The sequence below is a fragment of the Lycium barbarum genome, chromosome 10 (genome assembly GCF_019175385.1).
Source record: "Lycium barbarum isolate Lr01 chromosome 10, ASM1917538v2, whole genome shotgun sequence".
NCBI classification, from domain to species: domain Eukaryota; kingdom Viridiplantae; phylum Streptophyta; class Magnoliopsida; order Solanales; family Solanaceae; genus Lycium; species Lycium barbarum.
Window position 1 is genome coordinate 107896684 of NC_083346.1, and position 19216 is coordinate 107915899.

Here is a 19216-nt window from a genome sequence, read left to right on the forward strand (position 1 = left end):
TTATCATTCCCAAACAAAACAACAACGTTTACAGTAGAATCACAAACTTTCATACCATCCCGATTCTCGCTATATCCAATTTGCAGCACATCATCTCCAATAATACGATTACCAGTTACACCATCCTCAACATCCAAATCATGAATACTAACGCACATTAGATACATCCCCAAAACTCTGTTTTCTCTCTTAAGCTCAACGTACACACGAACTCCCATATCGTTGTGTATTTCAATTGGTTGAAAATCGCCTTCAACAGTATATTTTATTGAAATAGTTTTCCTAACAGTATCCACGCCTAATTGATTTGTAATCGTACAAACTAACTCATCGTAATTGCAATTATCAATGAATACAACAGCATCAATTTTGTAATTCACAAAACAGTTCTGATCGTTCCAAAAACCAGAATGACGGATCAACGCAGTTACGCTTGTCATTATCCTGTTGTTTTCGAATACAGCAATGTGTTATATTCAATTTAGCTGAAACAATTTCAGAAAAGACGAACAAAAAAAAAAGAAGTTTGCAGTGAAAAAATTGTTACCTCAATTATGAACTCAACTTGATGAAATCAAATATATATTCGTCGTGATAATCAAGCTATGTTCACTGGTTTGATATTGTTATTTTTCAAAGGTTTTTCAACCTTTTTATTTTTGGTTAAAAATATGATTGTAAGGTTTGAATTCAAATGTTTTTGAATTTGTTAGCTGTTTGAATGAGATATGGAATCAGATATGGAATGGGAGGATATTTGCATGAATCAGGGAACAATATAACTGATTCTAATTAAAATTGGAACAGATTTTGTTTCCATAAATATAACACTGTCAGTTAAACTCGCGTCTGTATTTCCGCTATATTTATGCTATATTTTGGTATACCCGACTACTAGATAAATATAGGGTCATCTAGTTACGAATTGTAAATATAGCATATGTAGTTATAGGTTGTTAGAAAGAGTTAAAAAGTAGCTATTTGTGAAAATTTTACTTTTTTTTTTCGTGTTTGTTGGCAAATTCTCTTAAATTAACATTTGTACACATGCATTCTTGCACCTGAAAAAAGTAAATCAAATCACCATTTGAAACTCCATGATTGAGCAACATTATCATTCTCATAAAAAATGCAACACTTTTTTGCTTCTAAATGTCTTCCTCACCCACTATATTTGCAAATCAATTAAATAAAGTTTGTTTCTATATACTAAGAGAGGGCTGCCCCTTCAAAATTAATAGAAGTTAAAAAGAATAAGGTCATACCTATGAGTTGGGGGATTAGTTAGATTATACAACCTTGAAGAATAATATATATCAGGTCGATTTTATTGGTGACATGATCTCGAATCTCACGGGTTAAATCCAATGCTTCTGAAAAAGTAAGAGTTAAAAAACAATGTGTTTGGTATGGAAAACATATTTTTCAAACGTTTTTTGCCTCATCAACACTTTTAAAAATTTAGAAGCTATTTCAAGTGAACTATCAAATAAACATAAGAGAAAAAGTCATTTTCCTTTTTAATGTAATTCCTTTTCAAGGAAAATGCTTTCTAGTGTTTAATTGTCGGAATATGACTTTTTTTCAGGAAAATGATTTCCCAAAAATGTCTTTCTTCAAGCAACACACTCTATCTTTTTCATTTTCTGTTAGATTGCATTTGTAATGCCCCGAATTTGTTTTAATTTGCTACGTGTTGGTTTAGGCTCTAAGTTGCGCAAAAGGGCGTTAGAAATGTCGTGAGAGTGTATAATACTTGAATTTAATTAATGGTTGCAAGATCTAAAGGTTTGTTTAGAAGAGGGAAGAAGTAGTCTGGAGCAAGTTGGAAATGCTTAAGGGAAGATGATGAACATAGTCAAACATGACCTAACTGCAAACGACTTAATGTGTAATGCATTGAGAAATGAGCTTTATGTCAAACTAAAGCCCTTGAAGTCTAGTTTGCAGTGCTTCAATCGTTCGTCACTTTGATATCCCTACATAAAGTTACAGAGATTTTACTAAAGGCTATTAAAGAGACCTTTTGATCACAATGGCACGGCGAAGTGGTGGCAGAATGGTGAGTTTTGAGAGTCCTTTGGGGCGTGTTGGGAGCACGAAGCACCACTTGGGCTCTGGTCCTTTGGAGCGCTTTTTGATTGTGAAACGGTGGCAAAGCACCAGGCAAAACAATATATGTAAAAAAGCCGTCAGGGAGAGAGAAAACTAATTTTATTCACACCATAGCCTTTTAGGAGCTTTTAAGGAGAGAACAAGCCAGGGTTCTACTACACCCCAAAGTAAGATTTTTTATCATAGACTCGAGTTAAAAAAAAAAAAAAAAAGAGACTTACATCGTTTAACACCTTCTAATTCCTAAAAACCTAAATTTGTGGAGACATTTTACAAGGTAAGTTTCATTACTTGCTACTAACAAAGTTAAATTTTTTATTGGTGTAGAATGATGATTAGATGGTAAGATCGATGAAAACGGTATGAATCCATTAATGGCCAAATAAGACATCAATTGAAGAATTGAGTTGAGTAGTAGTTGGGTTAACAATTTTAACCATTTATCGTAGATTTCAAAGGGATTGAGTACATGAGTTTGTTGGTAGAGGACCTAGACAATTGATTATTAAAGGTAAATTGAGGTTATTTTCCTAAGTCAAGGTCCAAATTTGAATGTGCATAGTAAGGGCCTGATATATTATCTAAATGTAGAAATTCGAATCTACGTACTCAAATATTTTGATGCCCATATGAGTTACAATGCTTAAACTACAAAGCTTACATTTTCAACATAGATTGCATGAAGGGAAAAGTCACGTGTATATGCTTAACTAATTATTAGCTCAGAGAGTAATCAACATGCATGGTTTGATTAATTACTTGTTGTATGTGCAAATGTTTGTGTTTCTTAAATTCAATTCAGTTTCATATAATCTAATCACATTCAGAAGGGACAAGTAGCCACCCTTCCCAAGCATGAGTACCACGGTGGCCATGAGATAGCTACTGGGCCATACTTGCAGTTTTACCACCACAAAGTGTGAGTGTTGCCAGAGTCCAGGGTTAGATACACCACACTGGCAGATGCTTGCTATTGTTTGTTTTGGGAGATAGCCGACACTCCCTATACATAACCTAGTTGCATGTATATACGACCATCATGGTTAAAGTTTTCAAAACAGATAATCTGAGACAAAATCAGTTTCAGACTCAGTTGTAAGCATCAATATATTCCAATTATCAATTTCAGACTAAAGTTTCAAATTCAGTTTCACCTATTACAGATTGACAGTATTTGCTGTGTGAATTATTTATTTTATTTCTTGCATTTCATAATGTTTATACATACATACATACATACTTACACATACATATGCAAAGTTTCAATCCGACAAAAAGGGACTCCTTCTTGTATCTTATCTTCCCTTGTTCGTGGTTCCTTCCCCTTAATAAGAAAAAGAACATTAAAAAATTCAAAGCTTTGGTTGTTGGTGAACGTGTGAACAAAGTGAAGTCAACCTTATCTCCGATTATGTGATTATATGCCCCAAGTCATTTGATTCTCAGAATTGTCTAGTCATGTTCAATATTAATAGGCTTTAGTTGGCTTACGAAAAACTAAAGTAGATCCCTTGTCTACTTCCAAGCCCTTCCATGGGGGTAACAACTTTTTGGTGTTTACTTTTGGATGAAAAATTAGAGACATATATGTTTTTTACACAAATGATTGGTATATTTTTATGGCTGAATTTCCTGTCTAAATCTTTATTTTCAATGGATGGTGTCGACAAGTCATAGGTGAAATGCATAGTCGTGGTGGACTAATAATAGAGTTGTTGTAGACAGTAGTGATTGAGCTAGGGAGCGCAAGGGAGTTCTGACTTTACCGGAAAATTGCACTATTTAAATAAGATTAAAATTATTTTATATATATACATAGTAGATGTTGAATCCCTTTAAATTTTTCGTGTATTTACTTTTTATTTTTTAAATTTCCTTAATAAAAATTATGACTTCGCCACAGATTAGAGATAAAGAGACCTTAGATTTAAAGACAGTACGTTTCATCATTCAAATTTTGTTTTTCAAGATATATTCTGCCGTTGATATTTGCCATAAGATTGTAAGAAGATAACAAATAACGTGTCGAAATAATATGGATTGGCTTCGACAAACAATAACATGAATTGACTTCTCAATGATATGATTTATGAGTCCATCTTATGAATTGATCGTTTCGTTTTAAAAGAATGAAGGTATTTGGAGTAAGCCATCAAACTGTCTAATTTTACGATCTCAATTTAGATATTGACTATTTCATTATTATTTTTAAAAGCATTACATAATGATAAAATAGATAAAAAGTTACAAAATTCAAGATCAATATATTTTTAAAATGATTAAACTGTGGTAAAATCAATATATTTTAAAAATGATTAAACTATGGTAAAAATAAAAGCTCTTCAACTCTTTAAATAATAATAGCATCTATTGGAAAATGAAGAATGATAATTGGGAAATTTTCTCTGTGTATGGAATCACAACTTTTACATGTATTTATACAAGTCTATTCTGGGGACTGAAAATGCAAATGTAAATAAAGTAAATTATTAACAAACTACAGCTATACTAACCGTTGTACTATCTAATTTCGTATTTTAGTACACCTGCGCATTCTAGAAGGAATTGTCATTGGATTCCATTTATATACACTTGTATTTCTACATTTTGTCTTTAGCTTTAGTATTTGGGCTTTGGCTGTTGTAAGTATTTGCTGAATAATAAGAGGCCCAAACTTGTGAGGCTGGCCCAATACTTGCATTTGGAAACGAATGAAGTAAAACACCACTTCGGTCATTTCCACTTGTTGGTTCATGCAAAACCAGATCAACCTTAGCAACACTTAGGTTTTCTCGACTCTTCTTCTTCAACTCATCTTCCTCAATTCTCTTCAGATCATTTCTTCCATTGTTATGGAGATGAGCTTCTTCATCTCCAGCATCCCTTCTCAAATTGGAGGAAAGAGAAGAAACCCCAATTTTCTTGATAAATCCTGATGTGAAATCCCTGAAAGTGGTTTTGTGAAGAGACCAGCCAGTTGAAGTTTTGAAGGGAGAGAAGACAAAGAAATTAGACCAGATTGAAGTTGTTGACAAACAAAATGGCAATCAAGCTCCACATGCTTGGTTCTATCATGGAAGACTGGATTACGAGCTATGTGTATGGCAGTCTGACTGTCTGAATGGACGGGAACTGCAACGATGGTGAAATAGATAGATCCTCAAGAGGTCTAATAAGACAAGTGAGTTCAGTTGTTTCTCGTCTCATAGATCTGTACTCGGCTTCTGCCGAAGAAAGTGAAATCAAGGCTTGTTTTTTCGATTTCCACGAAATTGGAGCACCCTCTAGCAAGATGAAGAAACCAGAAATCGACTTTCTTGAATCTGAGCAAGAAGCCTAATCGGCATCGTAGAAAGCAGTAAAAGAAAATGAAGGTGTAGAAGATAAAAGGGTTCTTTGACCGGGATCTAAAGAGAGATATTTGACAACTCGAAGAGTAGCAGTGAAGTGAGATACACTTGGATTCTGCATATACTGAGTAAGCTTCAGTACAACAAAGGAGAGATCCGGCTTGATATGGGTAAGGTAATTTAGCTTGCCTACTAAATTTCTATAAATTGTGGGATTTTCTAGAAAAGGTTCTTCATTTGCATGTAATTTGTGTGTAGGATCAAGGGGAGCAGTCAATTTGGGGAAATATGAACGAGCAAATGCCTGTAACAAGTTTAAGGTAAATTTTCTCTGATTAACAATGAATCCCTATTGTTCTCTTAAAACTTCCATCCCTAGAAAGTAGTGAACATCATTCAAATCCTTAACTTTGAATTCTGAGTTTAGGAATGGCTTGAGTTGTTGTATTTCTAGGGTGTCAATCCCTGTGAGTAAAATATCATCAACATATACTACTAAGATGGAAATTGAGTTACCTGTCCTTTTAAAGAATAAAGAATAGTCATTGAGTGAAGCAGTATATTCTTTGAAACTGAGTGCTCCAGCAAGCCTGGCATACCACTGCCTAGAGGCTTGCTTGATTCCATATAAAGATTTCTTAAGCAAACAAACATGGTTAGGACTAGGACCAGATAAACTTGCAGGTTCTTCTTGCAAATTTTCATGTAGAAAGCATTGCTAACATCAAGTTGAGAAATTGACCATCCCTTCTGTATAGCTACAATCAATAACACATGATTGTGGTCATTTTCACCACAGGGGAAAATATTTTAGTGCAATCAATTCCCTCTCTTTGAATATCCCTCCTCACAATCAACCTTGCCTTCAATCTTTCAATTGTCCTATCTGAATTGTGCTTAACCTTGTATGCCCATTTGCAAGGTAAAGCCTTTTTTCCCTTTGATAATTCAACTATATCCCAGGTCTCATTTGGTTCTAAAGCCTTTATTTCTAATTCCAATGCCTGTTTCCAACCAGGTTGTCTTGAGGCTTCTAAGAAACTGTGAGGTTCAGAAAGTGTGGATAGAGAATGCAGTACATGTTGATTATCAGTAGATAGTGCATTGAAAGAAAGATGTTAGGGTAAGAGGGTGCTGTAAAACAAGAGGACTTAGGTCAGCGAGAAAGATGCTATTGAAAATATAGTCATCTAGGTATGTTGGTATGTGAGGGATTCTGATACTTTCTCTGGTTGGCAGATGTGGTATATGGGTTGTAGAAGTGTGAGAATTAGAACTAGATGATGGCGGTGAAGGTACTGTAGATGTGTTAGGATTAGGATTTGGTGCAATAGGAGAAAAAGGAGAACTAGATGAAGTGGATGATTCATTATGGGAAGGTGGAGGAGGATTTGATGCAGAGGTTGATGGAAAAGATTCCATAAAATCAGAAAGGTCTTCTGGTGTATGATTGGTTTCTGGAAATAGAGAATGGGAAATGGGTTGATACTTAGAGAAGGGGAAATGTTGTTCATGAAAATGAACATATCTAGATGCAAAAACCTTTCTAGAGTCAAGATCCAATAATTTGTAACCCTTTTGTCCTTGGGGATATCCTAGAAAAACACAAGCTTTAGTTCCTTCATCATATTTTCCCTACCCTGAGTCAAAGTAGAAGCACAACAGAGGCATCCAAAAGGTCTAAGAGTCTTAAAATCTAGTTTTCTACCAAAAATCTGTTGATATGAACTTCACCCTTGAGTATTTTGGAAGATAATCTATTAATAAGATGAGTAGCTGTCAGAATACAATCTCCCCAATAAGATATAAGAACTTTAGATTGAATAAATATACCTCTAGCGAGTTCTAAAAGATGTTTATGCTTTCTCTCTACTACCCCATTTTTTTTAGGGGTAGCAATGCAACTTGTTTGGTGTAAAATCCCTTGTGTAGCTAGAAAAGCTGCCTCTTGTTAACCTTTTCCTAACTCCAATGCATTGTCTGATCTAACACATTTAACATGTACTCCAAACTGTTTTTCCACCATAGTAAGAAAAAATTTCAACATGGGAAAAGCATTAGATTTAGTAGTTAAGAGAAATGTCCAAGTACCCCTACTATAGTCATCTACTGTAGTAAGGAAATACCTGTAACCATTGTAAGTAGCATGTTTATAGTGTCCCCAAGTGTCTATGTAAATGAGTTCAGACAATCTCTTAGACTTTATCTGACTGATAGAAAAGGAATTTGTTGTTTGTCTAGCTCTAAGGCATATGTCACACACATATTCAGAGTTAGGAGGAAAATGTATGAAACAAAATTTTCTCATTATTGAAAAAGGTAAATGACTAAGTCTTACATGCCAAAGTTTTACATCAGAAGTATCATTGGCACAAACTGGAAAGGGAAAATGACTAGCAACAGGACTACAATGACTTGCTTCTTGAAAAGTAAATAGGCTATGACTAGACTTAGGACTTGAAACTCTAGGTTGAAGTAGGTATAATCCTTCCTTTAATGCATAGTCTATTCACTATGACTAGCAACAGGACTTGAAACTCTAGGTTGAAAAAAATAGTACTGCCAACTGAATGCATAGTTTATTCAATTAAAGTAAGTTATATTTGAAAGCCGGGACATGAAGCGCATTCTTAAGAGTAAGATTGGGCAGAATGGGTACACTTCCTTTATGTGTGACACAAATTTTGAAAGAATTAGGAAGACTAATATGAATAGGAACAGTAAGTGCAATTAAAGAGGAAAAAAGTGTGAATTGTAGCACATACATTCTGAAGCTCCTGAGTCTATAATTCATGTTTCAGAATTATAAACAGAAAAAAAAAAATCCTGAGTATTCTAAAATTGTACCAGCAATTGCATTGGCATTGATTTCTGATCCAGATGCCCCTCCTTGTCCCATTTGAAGTTGTTTGAAGATCTGTGCTATTTCAGTGCATTGTTCTTTGCTGAAGTTTTGATTGTTGTTCCTTAATTCATTTTACTCTTGATGCATCACTGGATTTTCTTCAGACCCCATTGCTACATTTGTCTTTACTTGACCTTGATATTCCCTTTGATGAGTGAATTCAAAGTCTTCAGGGTAACCTATAAGTCTATAGCAATCTGCCTCAATGTGTCCTGTTTTGAGACAATTAGTACAACTGACATTGGGGTTGTATTTTGATTTGCTTCCTTTAAATTTCCTTAGTCCAGTATTTTTTCCAGTGTTTGTTTTCTGAGGATAGCTTCCAAACTTTTGAGTTGGGTTTGGATTTCCAGATCTGTAGTTTTGAATCTTAATTCTAGGGTAGTTCCTTGCTTTGTTTTCAACCATAAATGATGCTAGTTCTACTGATAATTGTGCATTTGCATAAATTTTCCCTTAGTTTTCATTTTGTAAAAGCAAAGAATAGGCACAATCCATCTCAGGCAGTGGATTCATCATCCGAATGTTTCCTCTTTCCTGTGCATATATGTTATTTAAACCCATTAGGAATTGAATCATTCTTTGATCTATGAAGGATTTATCCAGTTTCTTCTTTCCATCACAAGTACAGTCACAGTTGCACACTATGTCTAAGTTCAAAGAGTCTAACTCATCCCTTATGCATTTAATCTTTGTGAAATAAGTTGATACATCTGAAGAACCTTGCACTAACATGCTTAGTTCATTTTGTAGGTGAAAGAGTTTAGCTCGATTTGACTTCCCAAATATGTGCTCAAGACTCTCCCAAAGTTCTTTGGCTATCTTTCAGAAAAGCACTCTATCCTTGATTTCTTTAGATAGTGAGTTTAATAACCATGCAGTGATCATATCATTGCAACACTCCACTGCTCATAATCATTGGAGTTCAGATTTGGAGCTTTAAGGTGTCCATTAATGAACCCCAACTTTTTCTTTGCTGACAAAGAAATTATCACAGATCTCCTCCAGCTTGGAAAAACTTTGTCATAAAAAAACAAGACTGACAAGGTTCATTCCAGGGGAGTCTGAAGGATGGAGATGATAGAGGTTGTTGGCATTTACTGTAGCCACATTTGTGTTCTGGTTGATGGTGGTATTTTCAGTTTGTTCACTCATATTGAATAATCAAGAAAAAATGACAGAGGAGATTGATTTTGATGTTTGAAATGGTGATTTGGATCAAGCTTGCTGCTCTGATACCATATTGGAAAATGAAGAATGATAATTGGGAAATTTTCTATGTGTATTGAATCTCAACATTTATTTACATGTATTTATACAAGCCTATTCTAGGGACTGAAAATGCAATTGTAAATAAAGTAAATTATTAACAAACTACAGCTATACTAACAATTGTACTATCTAATTTCGTATTTTAGTACACCTGTACATTCTAGAAGGAATTCTCATTGGTTTCCATTTATATACAATTGTATTTCTACGTTTTGTCTTCAACTTTAGTATTTGGGCTTGGCTGTTGTAAGTATTTGCTGAAGAAACTTGTGAGGTTGGCCTAATACTTGCATTTGGAAACTGATGAAGTAAAAGACCACTTTGGTCATTTCCACCTGTTAGTTCAGACAAAACCAGATCAACCTTAGCAACACTTAGGTTTTCTCAACTCTTCTTCTTCGACTCATCTTCCTCAATTCTCTTCAGATCATTCTTCCATTGTTATGGAGATGAGCTTTTTCATCACGTCAAGCAGAATATAGAGGTACATCATTATGGAGAAAGTTGATTAGAAGACGTCATTTGTTGTTTAACAAATTGATGAAAAATGTCCATTTTGTTCTCACTAACATGGATTGAAATCCACAGACAATAACATGAGTTGACTTCTCAACAATATGATTTATAAGTCCATCTTATGTAGTTATATGAATTGATCATTTGTATTTTGAAAACAAAAATGGATTGACTTCTCAATAATATGATCTATGAGTCCCTGTTATGTAGTTATATGAATTGATCACTTGCATTAACACAAAAGAAAATGGATTGATCATTTCGTTTAAAAAAAAAATGAAGGGATTTGGGGTATAAGACATCTAACTTTCTAGTTTCTCATTCTCTTTGGACATTGAGTATTTCATCTTTTTAAAAATAAAATTTACATAATTATAAACTAGATAAAGTATAAATAAGTCACAACTTTTAAGATTTAGAATATATATATATATATAATGAATGAAGAAATTACGGTCAAAATAAAAGGGTATCCGACTTTTTAAAATAGCAATGTCATGTAAAATGGAATAGAGGAAGTACAATATTATAAATAAATAAAAACTCATCAGAAGACGTCATCCCTTCGTAATAAATTGTTGAAAAATGTCCATTTTGTTCTCAATAAGAATAAAAATATTATTTGTAATTGTAATTCTTTCAAAGATTTATAAGTAATAAAATATTATAATTTCTCATGTTGTTTTTTAAACAAACTTTATCTCAAAAGGAAAAAAAAAAACAATGTTTACATTCTCACAAAAAATTAGCTTATTGGCCTTTGTACTTCAAATTTTGCCATTCTGTTCTAAATGAACGAAATAGTTACTTTATTATAACTATATATAAAAGGGAATCAAAGATTTTTGTAGTCCTCACATTAACTTTCATCCTATGAAGTTTCTACAAGTGGCTTTTGTTTTTTTCCTTGTTCTTATTTTTGTCCTCATTTATTTTCTAAGACAATTCATTGGGCACTTTATTATTGGCGTTGCTATTACTTTTCCCTATATATTCTCACTTTTAGCATAATTCTTTATTCGAGTGGGGGCTTTGTAATTAGTCAATATAATAGTGACTTTTTGTGATTTTTTTTTTGTTCCTTATTAAATTATTTTTTACTCCTTTATTTCAAAATATTTGTTACGTTTCACTTCTCGAAGTCAAATTGCATAAATTTTAACAAATATTTTAAGAATCTTTTCACTATATTGATAGGAAAATTGCAATTTATGGTATTTTCCGTATATTTTTCAAATATCTAAATTTTAATTTTTAAAATATTGAATTAATCCAACTTAATTTAGCTTCGAAATTAGTCAAATTGCCTTTATGTTTTGGGGCGGAGAGAATATATTATTTGTCCTTATACATTCAGGTAAAATTAGGGTAACTTTGGAGCCAAATTTCCTTTTACAACTGAAGTGGTTATTAGGTATTACAATATATTTTATCTTTAAAACATTCAATATTTTGCTTCTTTAGTGAGCTCATATATGCTTATTATCCTAAACGTATTTTCAAATATAGTTTTAATATGTTTTACATTACTAATGTACTTAAATTTCTATTTACTGATATTCTTGTAGGATCACTATGTTAATTTGTGTAAAGTTTCTAAATTAGGGTTATATTTATTGCAGTATATATTTGAAGTTAATGGAATTTTTTTTGTTGTGTTAGATGATTCTGAAAGATGAAGACATGAGTTTATTAATACAAGTGAAAATAAAATACATTATTAAAATCTTAAATGAGTTTAAATTAGCACAAAATGAGTTAGAAGTAGGGCAGAGCTAGAGTGTCGGCGACAATTTCGATTGAATCCGGCAGCTTAGGTTCACAAACTTTGTCTTTGTCTATACATTATTAATTTAGTATTAAATAACTTAAAAATTAGAAGTAATTGTCTATAGATTATTAATTTAGTATTGAATAACTTAAAAATTAGAATTAAGGACTCATTAACTCCAAATCCCAGCTCTGCATCTGACCAAGGATATGTTTTTCCCGAATATTATTTTGGAAAACTGGTTGGAGATAGAATTGTTATAATTTGCCACAATTTAACTTCAAGTTGAATTCCGAATTTTTTTGGAAGTTGAAAAACTCCAAAAAACCGTTTTCACAATTCTCACTCCAGATCACTTCAAAAATTAAAAAACAACTCCAATTTGTATTAATGTCCAAACACAATCCCAATTTTCAAAGAGTCAATTCCTCAAATGGTCACTCAAGTTGTAGAAATATCTCACTAAAGTAACTTTGAATTTTTTTGGACAATAAGGTCATCAAACTATGCTCATGTTTCCAACAAAGTAAAACAAACGGAGAGTGTTAGATGTTTACATTTTTTCATATCCATTTTTAGATGTAAGGCTCCGTAACCATTTTTAAATAATAAAACCCATTTAACCTATTTCAAATGCATCTTTCATAAAACAAATTATGTCCGTGTAACTCAACCAAAATGGAGGTGCAATCTAACACTAAGCATAGAAGTTAAAAGCTAAACCTCATGAGTTTAAATACCTACAATCTGACCACTATTCAGTACATATAATTTCATAATTTTTGGAGAACAATAAACAGTAAATTCAGCAGTGCTCGATCCGACGCATATAGCTTGTCAATGCCACCAGGATGTTTCTACTAATTCATACTTTAAAAATGTTTGCTCTGAATATGGGAGAAATTCATTAGGAGGAAGTTAATGATTAAATAACTTAACGAGAGACGACACTTGCTATATAGTGAGAGGCAAGATAGGCTATACTGTATATGAAAATCAATTTTAGAAAATAACTGCCAAAATAATAAAGGCACAAAATATCTTGCAACTTAAACATGAGGACAACAAACTTTTTGTTAGTATAATTTAACAAAATCAAATGGGTTTTGTAATTTAAAGTAAGTTAAAAGGGTTTTATGTCTAAAAATGGATCCTAAAAGAATAGGATGTAAACATCCATTAAAAATAAAAAGTTAACACTTTCCATTTATTTTACTTTGTAGAAAACATGGGTCGGGGTGTTCATGGTTTGGTTTGGGTCAGTTATTGATTAAAATCATAACCAAACCAATTTAATCGGTTTTTAAATGTCTAAAAATCATAACCAAACCAAATAAAATAATAACCACCGGTTTGGTTTTTGTCTGTTTGGTTCGGTTTGGTTTGATTTTTCCGTTTATGACTAGCAGCCATGAGACTTATAGTAAAACATTAAAAAGATGAAAAAGACATGTCTTTTTTTTTTTGTTCAAACGATAACTTTTATTTATAGTTTAAACCGATAACTTTTATTTATAGTTTAAGGTGGAACTCCGAACATACATCATAGAAACATTTTCACTATCAGTGATAGTGTAGTACTCAAATTACCCAAAGTTGCTAAACTATTACATATAGAGCTAAAAACTAACTTAGTAGTAGCTGCACCATTTTTGTCATTTTAATACACATACCTGGAAATAAAATAGAGCATAGGAGCTTTTAGTTGTTGTTACAAACATACTTATTAATTAAACACGAAGACTACCTATAATTAAAATGAAAATATATGAAATAAAAAAAACTTTATGTAATGATCCCAAACTTTGGGGCAGTACTTCCATTTTGCCCTCAATTCTCCCATTTTATTAAAAAAACTTTATGTAATGATCCCAAACTTCAAATGTTTTTCTATCATTATCCCCAAGACTAGAATCTTGACTATAAAGAGTTGTTCTCTCTGCTTTTTAGGAGGATTACCCATGGAAGAAGTATTGGGACATTACCATGTGCATGAGTTGCAGCAAATGTTGGTGTTATAGGAACCTCTGTCATTTTCATATGAAAAATATTAGAAGTTTAGGACTCATTCACACAAGAAAAAAGAAAGCTATAAATTCGGAAAAAAGAAAAGAAGAAACAACCTAAAATCAAATGGCTGACAAAGAAAAACAAAGGCTAAAAATTTAAGTTAAAAGACATTAGCCTCTAACGTGAGCTTCTGTTAGTAGGTTTACACTTAAAGAGTTAAAAAACTTAAAGACATGAACTTGGACATATTCTTAAAAACATGAGCTTTAAACAATAATGTGAAATAAGTAGACTAAAAATCAAATTAATGATTACAAGGTATAAAATATTTATAATTATTTATGAAAAAATAATATTATACATATAAATAATTATAAAATTTATGTATATAATTTATCAGTTTTGTTCGGTTATTTATTCGGTTACTTTTTAATAGAACCATAACCAAACCAAATATTATCGGTTTTTAAAATTTAAAACCAAACCAAACCAAATGTCGATTTTTTTATTCGGTTTGGTTAATTTTTCGGTTTGGTTTTGGTTTTAACCAAAATCGTGAACAGCCCTAAACATGGGCATAGTTTGATGATTTTATTGTCTAAAAAACTTTAAAAGATTACTTAGTAGGATATTTCTATAAGTTGGATGGTGATTTGAGGAATCGACTCAATTTTCATTTTTAACTTGAAAACAAAAACTTATTCTTTTTTCCAAACTTCACAATCTTTATTTCCAAACGCCCACTAAATTTTCTTTTCTCAATAGTGATTCCTTCTTTTAGACTTTTTGTCAAAAAAAAAAAAAAAAAATTTAAAATTTAAGAAGCTAAGCCTGCTTTTATTACTCCTCAGAAGAGGAGGGGAGAATACTGAATGCTGTCATCTACCGGAGCTTAAAGTCGGTTAGTTTTCTATTCTCCTTTTAATTTCTCTGAACCCAAAATTCTGTAAATATTTGGACACCAGTAATTTCATGTTTATTTTCACTGCACTAATTGTTTCGTTCAAGAAGCATGGAAAAAAAAAAAAAACCCAACATGCAGCTTGAAATCCTTGGAGAAAATAAAACCTGGGAATTTTAATTTAAGACATTTTGCGTTGATGTTAAGGTAGTAAAAGCCAATATTTATTTTGCAATTAGAATAGCCCACGCTGTTATTTTGCAATATTAATGTGGTTATTATGTTAAAAAAAATAAATGGAAGGTTATGCACACAACCTGTTCGATGAAATGTCCGAATTGAAGTTGGCCACGTAGGGGCACGGATAATATCCTAAGGTCTTGTATTCAACCCCGTCTGATTTATGCTACAATGTTACTACTCTTTAAATAACAATCATTTTTTTGCTTGATAATGGTCAAAAGTACATCTGAACTGTCACATTATTCGCGAGTTTCACACCCCAACTATCAGGTGTTCCTTTTTCCTACCTGAACTACTACCATCTATGTATTAAAAAACACACACCTAGTTGAGTAGATAGTGATAGTGCAGGTATGAAACTCGAGGTGTGTTTTAATACGTAGATGATGATAGTTTAGGTAGCAAAACGGTTAGGGTGTGAAACTCGCAAAAAAAAGTGATAGTTCAGGTGAATTTTTTATATATAGTATTAATGAAGTGTAGGACTTCTATATAGTTTCTCCCTACACAAAGCTTCTGCAATAATTATTGGTGAAAGTGAAATACTTTAACCCTCTGTACCTTTCGCTCTTTTTTGGATGGAAATAGTAATTTTTTTCTTTTGTTGTCAATATGGATGTTTTATGCTTCCTTTACCTCAAATTTGATTTTGAGACTAAAAAGGCAGTTGGAGTAGCTTTTTCCTGAATCTGTATAACATGTTTGTTTAGCTGCACTTACTCGACTGATCTTGGTTATTGTCAGTATGGACAAGCTAGTTCTTTAAATCAGTACTTTTAATACGAATTATTAATTATATTTGAAAAGTAAACCAGAATATTAATGCATCATAAAACTATGTAATACAATAAGCCAATTGCTTATCATGCTCACCCTTTACAGTTTTTGTCTCATTATTTGCCACGTTGTGTCTTCATTGTTTAGTCTATTATTCATGTGGCTTATTTTTGTTGAAGGTACTTCCGTGCTCATCGGCTCAATATAAAATGTGGCGGCTGTATGAAGGATGGAACGAGATTCTGAAGATCCAAAAGTTCCGGAGAGTTGTGTCCTATACTGGATTCTATTGCTTCGTTACACTCATCACATATGGGTACACCAATAACACGTGAGTGTTTTATGAGTTTGTTATTACTTATTTCTAATCACAATAAGAAGTGAACTGGCAGCTTTCTGATTTTTGGCAAATTGCTCAAAGTAAATTTAGCTTTGATCATTTTAATATGTTTAGCTGGTTAGAATCATCTCTGCAAATATGCTTTCTTTAACATGCTGAGCTATGTACCTTGACTTGAAAGAATCTTTATACAAACCTCTGGTGTTCATGTAGCTGTGTACTTGGAGATATGTTGTTTCTAATCAATATGTCGGATTCGGTATTGCAGGACTAGAGCGGGGTACTCGAGAGCTGACCAATTCTATGCTTCTTATCCAGCTGGAACAGAGCTCCTTACTGACACAGCTAAGGTCTGTCCAATTGCATGATGATGGAAAGCTTCTTTTATCATGGAGCTCTTGTTTTTTTGTCAAGTACCTCTTTTGTGAAATTTGACCTTTTTTTTTTTTATCATTCTTAGTTATATAAAGCAGCATTGGGGAATGTTTTTGAAGAGGAAGAATGGGGACCGGTCGAATGGTGTGTCCTGGCTAAACATTTTGAACGCCAAGGAAAATCACCATACGCGTATCATGCTGTAAGTTGATGATGGGATATTTGTGTTGTTCCATATTTTACTAGTTTGTATGTCTTATTTTCTATTTTTACTTAATGCCATAGCAATGTGCTTTTTCTCTCATACATAAAGTGAAATCTCTTTTGGTATACTACAGTGTTGTCAAAGGCACGCTTAAAGCGCGCTTAATCCCTGAAGCGAGGCTCAAAACATGTCGAGCGTTTTGCCTCGCTTTATGTGCGCTTCGTGTCATCATCAAGGCTCTAAGACATACTTTTCCTTGCCAATGAGCCTCTTTTGAAGAGATGACGCTAGATAACTGATATTTCACTTTATCGTAATTCTTTTACAATTTCTTTGTCTATATATTTGTTATTCATGCTTATTATTATTAGTCTTGGACTAAATATACATATATTTGTATTTTTGCGCCATTGCACCTTTTTTCATTAAAGCCCACACTTTATTTGCACTTTGCGCTTAAAGCCCTAGCTGACCTTAGAGCTTTTTTGCGCTTTTCGCTCTTGATAACACTGGTATACTAGTTCCGGTGAGTAAATCACTCGTATGAGAGATATAGGATATTTGAAATGTGCACTTTTGCACCTTTTAAGATACGGGAGAGGAAAAGAGGAAGCTTATTGTCCCAGTTTCTCTAGAGAGAAAAGAAAGGTGTTATGTTGGCCCACGGAGTGTAGTCATATAGACTAAATGCTCCATACTTATTCCTCATTGCACCCAAGGATGTGGCCTAGTGGTCAACAAAGTGGGTTGAGAATCATGAGGTCTCAGGTTCAAATTCCAGCAGAGGCAAAAATATTACGTGATTCCTTCAAATCTTTCCAAGCTTTAGTGGATAGAGTTACTTTGTACCTTGCTGGTGGGAGGTAACACGTACCCCGTGAAATTAGTCAAGATAGCATGTAAGCTAGCCATGACACCACAGTTATCAAACATATATGGAATGTTGAGTAATAACACGAACTAATCTGCTAGAGTAGAATTTGGTTACAGCATTCTATCATCATGTAGGGGGGTATGGTCTGCGTACATTCTACCCTCCCCAGGCCCCACTTTGTGGGATTTCACTGGTATGTTGTTGTTGTTGTTGTACATTCTATCATCATGTCTTGCACAAGTTTATATATATGGATGTGTATGTGTGTGAGTTCTAACTTTTCCGATGTTTAATGGTTCAGCAATACATGGCACACCTCGCTTCTCATGGACAGCTAGATGGAAGTGGTTAGCAAAAGCGTAGTAGCAGCAAACCGACGATTGGACACCTCTCATCAGCATCTTAAGCGGGCTTAAATCAATGCAAGAAGTTAATTATGCTGCTGTGGATTTGTTGATTGAAATCGAACTTACAATTTTGTAACTTCTTGTGTCCTGACATATATTGGCTTTACGCTACACAATTTCTACAACACACAGATGCTGAAAATGTTATATTTACCTAGCCTATTTCAGATCAATATGATCAGTTAGGAGTGATTATTTGAATAAATGGATTCCTTAAGTCGAAGTTCATACTAGCAGATCTTTTTGGTAGTTGAAACTTCCACAATTTCTGCTCCTATGTTATTCCTGGATTTGTTGGCTCTTCTCTATTTCCCAAGTTCTTACTTCGTATATAGTTTGCTATTTGACAATTGCCAATTTTCCAATCGCCACAATAAGAAACGTATTATTAAAATCTATTTTACTTCTAAAAGAAGTGAAATGGATTAAGAAGAATCTGCTGTAACTCATCAATTTTTTTCCAGCAGGAAATGACATTCCATTGTTCTTGGTTTCTGATTTTTTTCCCCTTGTTGTGTTCGATTTTGCTGTGTTTCTTTTTGTTGATTTCCTTCTTTTTCTTCTAATAAATCACGAGCACACAACTAAAATTAAAAAAAACAATGAAACATATATAATAGAAAATTGAAGATTCATTGTTTAGTTTTTGTTGGACTGAGTGGGTAATGTTCCATTTAGCATATACCATCTAGCCCTAATAATTTGGATTGGTTTGGTAGGAGAAAGTTGAAAACACAATTGTTGGGTTTTTTGTTGAGCTTGAAAAAAAAAAAAAAAACCCTTAAGGTTCAGGTTGAATCTAGCTAATGAAAATTGCTGTAATTGGTAATAGAAAGTTCTAAATCAAATTGAAGTCATTTGGAATTGCTTTGGATCAGTTTCGAAGCAAAAACGTCTTGGTGAATTTTTACATAACATGTTCAAGTGATCACCAGGATTTTGCTACAAATCCTAATCAATCACCAGGATTCAAACCTCATATGTTGAAAGAATTCTAGCTACCTGTCAAGATTTGACCAAAAATCCTAACAAATCACCTTAACTTATTTTTAAAGCATTCTTGGCAAATATCAAGTAAGAAATTCGGACAATCATCAGTACTTTGCTTAGATTCTGACTAATCACCGTAAAGCATCCTGACAAATATCAAAATTT

At 33.0% G+C, this 19216-nt stretch overlaps 1 protein-coding gene and 1 long non-coding RNA gene across 3 annotated transcripts; both read left to right on the top strand.

Moving 5' to 3' along the window:
- Positions 1–4846: 4846 nt before the first annotated feature.
- Positions 4847–9855, top strand: LOC132615236 (uncharacterized). Of its 2 annotated transcripts, none has more exons than XR_009572624.1 (3): positions 4847–5640; positions 5724–5785; positions 9124–9855. It is a non-coding gene; the product is annotated as an uncharacterized LOC132615236 (long non-coding RNA). The 2 variants fall into 2 exon arrangements; XR_009572625.1 differs by having other exon boundaries at positions 4847–5635.
- Positions 9856–14681: 4826 nt separating this feature from the next.
- On the top strand, positions 14682–18369 carry LOC132612626 (uncharacterized). The gene is made up of 5 exons (XM_060326733.1): positions 14682–14840; positions 16040–16191; positions 16469–16550; positions 16661–16777; positions 17956–18369. The coding sequence occupies exons 2-5, from the start codon at positions 16070–16072 to the stop codon at positions 18004–18006; spliced, it is 372 nt and encodes a 123-aa protein (XP_060182716.1). The 5' UTR covers positions 14682–14840; positions 16040–16069; the 3' UTR covers positions 18007–18369.
- Positions 18370–19216: the final 847 nt, after the last annotated feature.